This window comes from Nematolebias whitei, chromosome 3, assembly GCF_014905685.2.
Source record: "Nematolebias whitei isolate Nwh7 chromosome 3, NemWhi1, whole genome shotgun sequence".
NCBI classification, from domain to species: domain Eukaryota; kingdom Metazoa; phylum Chordata; class Actinopteri; order Cyprinodontiformes; family Rivulidae; genus Nematolebias; species Nematolebias whitei.
In genome coordinates, this window is record NC_056500.1 from 41,980,031 (window position 1) to 41,984,555 (window position 4,525).

A 4,525-nucleotide genomic window follows, 5' to 3' on the forward strand; every position below is an offset into this window, starting at 1 on the left:
CAGGACAGTGATGTCACAGATGTGATTGTTTATAAAAGTATTTTGTGGGATGTGATCAATTTAAAACAAACCTTTTACTTCCAGTCTTGAGAAATTTGAGCTAAAATCCTACAATAGTTTGAATTCTGGGGGATTTGACAGAAAACCATGTCGTGCAGCAGAGGAACACACTGGATTAAAGACAAATGCCCCATATTTTGATGTATAATAGTATATGCATTACAGATGAGTGTAGCAGTGAAGTGTTCGGTTGCAAAATACTTGAACATTTTAAGACATCTCAAAAGTTAACAGTGGGCTGAACATTTTGTGGAAAAATCTGAAATAAAAACTTCAAAGAACGGTGAAAATGCAGTAAAAATATCAATTCCAGTTTAGACATGCAATTTTTGACTTTCTGTGATCAATTTAAAGTTTGAATATTTCTACCGTGAAGTAACCTGGAGGTACAGAGCTGGGTTTTCGTATGTGGTCTACCAAAATCCCATTGGTTTCCATTATTTGCGTTACAAGTTTTCACAACATATAAATGCCAGTTTTACCAGAGATCCCACGCAAACATGAAAACATTTCATGTAAAACCATTCTGCAGAGGAGAGAAAATAAAAAAATCGTTTGTCCGAATCAATATTTATTTTATGAAGGAGAAATTCAAACAACTAGGATCACTTTAAAGTTAACAGCAGGTGTTTTTTTGTACCTCAGACTGGCTGATGTCCTGCTCACCACCAAACCAGTGATGACAGTCGAGCTTTCTTTGCCTCCCCACTAATCTGCAGAGGCCTGAGGTTTCCAGCTTCAGCTACAACTGGCTGTCTTGATAACGAGTTGGCAAACCCACAACAGTAGTAAAAAATCCCCATTTTGGGTCTATTAGCCATTACAAACCCCACACACCGGTTTACGCAGCATTCAACATCAACTCACTGTCCATTGAAATGAGCCAAAAATTAATTTAAGTCGTTAACAGTTATTCACTCCGCTCGACCCGAGCGAGCGTCATGTGCAAGGCTGCACCACAGCTCACGACGATATGAATACTTGATGCAACGATTGGCAGATTTATGAATATTAGTTATTATAAGACAAAGAGGGAGTGTAGCTGATCAAAGGCGTTTCAATGAGGATGCTGTCCCGTCTTTCCGAGCGGCGCCCCCTCAGGGTTGGCTTTGGATGCGTCTGCGCAGCTCCTGGGCCTTGTCCCTCAGGTCGGGCCTGCTGTCGGACTGCAGCGTGGACAGGGAGCGCTGCAGCTGCTCCCGGCTCTTCATGGACATGCAGTCCCACTGCTCGCTCTCTGGCAGAACCACACGCACAACAGCATCTCGTCAGAAACTTCAGCCGACAGATATTTATGTGCAAAACATTTGGTACGGTAAAGTTAGACAGTCAGATATGAATGAGCTACAGGAGCGCATATATTTTTATAAAACAGCTGACTCCAACAGTGAATGGAAAAGTTTGAATTTAAGATCAGTTCTCTCTTAGAATGTTGTGGATGATTATCAGCTACTACCACTAGGCCTGTCACAATAACACATTTTGCTGGGCGATTGTCTCAAATATTATTGCGATAAATGATAATATTGTTTGAAATTTGACAACAATTAGTAATTATTGTCAAATTTAAGAAATGTTTCGTTTTGTGTGTGGTACCTTTTTTTCAACCACCGGATGGCAGTATAAGACTGTTTGAACCGAAGGATGGATAGTGAGGGAGCGAGCAGCTTGTCTCTAAGAAAAATGGGAGGGAGGCCCTTTGACATGACATGGGCTGTCTCTCTTTGGTTCTCAAAATGGCAGATGCTCAGTGTGGTTTGAGCTCTTTAGCATAGCATTTGTCACGCAAAGCTTTTAATAAACAATCGGTAAACAAGTTCTCAGCTTCTTTTTGCAGAGAAAAACAACTTTTTAGATGAAGACACGGGTTTCAACTGTGAATTTTGGAGCTTCGACAAGACGTTTTTTTCCCCTCAGGGCGGCCTGTTAGCTTAGCTCGTAGCTTAGCTTCTCAGCTTCGCTGCTTTTAACGATCCAAAAATGTGATTTTGAACAGTTATAATGGATTTTAAAGAGAAAAAATAAAGGGAGGGGTCAGTGAAGATCACCAGAGTTGAGTGTTTTGTCATCCAGTGTCTTCAGTAGAAAGAGAGACACGAAGAAACGATAAAACCGATAAATGAAAATGAGGTTGATAATTTTAATTTATCATGCAATTAATTGATTTATTGTTTATTGCGACAGGCCTAACTACCACACCAACGGAGTGAGTTGTAGTGCAACTGTATCTGCAGTGGTTCATGAGACACACAAACACGATGGTGATAGTATGCTGACAGGTCTGTGTACTTCATTCAGCTGCCTAGAGGCTAACAGCTGTTAGACTGAACTCTTCAGGTCAAATCAAAGAAAAATACTTGCAATATTTATGAATACTCAAACCCTGCTCTTGTGCTGTCTGATAGTTCAAAATGTGTCATTTTAATTTGTCAGTGACCAACAACAGAAAATTTAATTAGAGGAATCCAAACATGCAGAAAACAAAAGGTTGTTAATTTTTAACGTAAAGTTTAGTTCCCAACAGTTATTCTGGGTTACAGATTACGCTGTTCCTGACCGGTCTCACATCTAGTTGAGACCTTCTTCTGGTTCTAACCTCAGCCTGTCTTGCAACATGTCAGAGCAGAAAGAAAGTTTGAATCTCAAGTTCAGTATTTTGTTTACGTCCCACAAGGTTTACCAGTGAAAGACAAACCAAGTCTAACAACTGCATCAGGTGACGGCAAGCATTTGTTAAAAACACTAGGAGCAACCAAACACGCCCCCATCTGTTGGATAAATGTCCTCCTAATGTCTGAACATTAAGGAACGTAAGTCTACAGACATTTCCTCAAATAGTATAAACTTATAGCAGACTAGACAACAAGAGCAGTAACAATAAAAACCCACCTCCTGTTCGCTTCACAATCAGATCCACAACAGATAAGGATTCTGTTCGCACCGACGAGTAACTTTTGTTTTCTGCAGAAAAACAAATTCACATTTACTGTGGTGTATGGTGCGCAGATTATATCATTTAACATAGCAGGTCGTTACCCAAAGGACATGTGAGAGCAGCACACGTCTCTGTGAGGATCTGTGATAATGCATCTGGGTCTTCACTTCCTTTCTCCAGCAGCAATAAACTGTAAGAAAAACCAACAATGGTCTTTATTCAGCTGAAAACCAAAGGGTTAGGATTAAGAAAGACTCTGTTTCTTACTCCTGGAAATATGCCTTCATGGCCTGTAGAACTGCAAGCTGAACCTTCCAAGTGCTCAGTTTGAGTTTCCCAGACATTAGAGCGCACACCTCCACCTGGAAACGTGCTGCAGAGAAACGTTATTAACTGTTATTAACAGAGATGAAGGCCATGCCGAGGTTTCACACAAGACCACAAACAGGTCCGGCTGTTTCAGCAAAGAATGTCACCGAATGTCAACTTACTACACATTATTCTGAAATAAACTTGATTTATCCTCAATGAACAAATGTTAACATTTTCAGACATTTTTTCTTTTAATTACATTTATTTTAAGTGTACAGTAAAACTTTACAAAAATGCACAAAACAAACAAACAAGCGGTACAACAATGTCCCCCGTCTCTGAGCGATTTGAATAGTTGATGTTTGTAGTTTTTGAGATGAGTGTTTTTCTGGACTGGAATTGAACAGAGAACACAAGAAAGAACAGTTGGTTTTCTAATTACCTCTCAGATCAAAGGCAACGCGTTAAACATAACGGTACTTCTTCCAGCTATTTAACTGTCAATAATGGTGTACCACAAGACTCAGTCTTAGGTCCCACCCTCTTCACAATCTGCATAAATAATGTTGGTCAGATCATTCCTGATGCATCGTTACATTTCTATGCTGACGACAGTTTATTGTCGAGCTTAAATCAGTTGCTAAGGTTTTCCAGTTTTTACAGTCTACATTTGAGATCATCCAGTCAGATATGTTCCATCTCAAACTGGTGCTAAACGCTGATAAAACCAAAGGGATGTTTTTTTCAAACAGGAAGTTAGTGCCAGCAGTCCTTCCTTTTATCTTTTCTATTAATGGTGCTCCTACTGAGTTTGTTGATTCTTACAAATACTTGGGAATTTTGGTCGACGCACATCTCTCTTTTAAGCCTCATGTCAAAAACTTGGTAAAGAAACTGAAAGTAAAACTGGGTTTACTTTTCAGTAATAGATCCTGTATAACTGAATGCTAAGAAATGCCTTGTAACTGCTACTTTCCTTCCCTCCATTGACTACGGTGACATTACATTTACATGAACACTCCTACAAGCATCCTGCAGATGTTGGACGCCGTCTATCACGATGTGCAAAGATTCATAACTGGCTGTAACCACTGTACATCATTGTACTCTGTATTCACTGGTCAATTGGTCATAACTTAACTTCACACATACTCTCTCACTGGTACATAAAATGGTGTGGGTAGGTGAAGAGCAGCCGAAAGAAGAAGAAGAAGAGGG

The 4,525-nt window shown here is 39.9% G+C and overlaps 1 protein-coding gene across 1 annotated transcript in view; it reads right to left on the reverse strand.

Annotated features, from left to right (window-relative positions):
• Positions 1 to 588: 588 nt before the first annotated feature.
• ecpas (Ecm29 proteasome adaptor and scaffold) overlaps positions 589 to 4,525 on the reverse strand; it is a 27,997-nt gene continuing 24,060 nt past the window's right edge. The window contains exons 46-49 of the mRNA XM_037698269.1: positions 3,263 to 3,368; positions 3,097 to 3,185; positions 2,950 to 3,021; positions 589 to 1,297 (exon numbers count right to left, since the gene is read on the reverse strand). Of these exons, the coding sequence (XP_037554197.1) occupies positions 1,158 to 1,297; positions 2,950 to 3,021; positions 3,097 to 3,185; positions 3,263 to 3,368 (407 nt within the window). The 3' untranslated portion in view covers positions 589 to 1,157. The remainder of the gene's footprint in view (positions 1,298 to 2,949; positions 3,022 to 3,096; positions 3,186 to 3,262; positions 3,369 to 4,525) is intronic.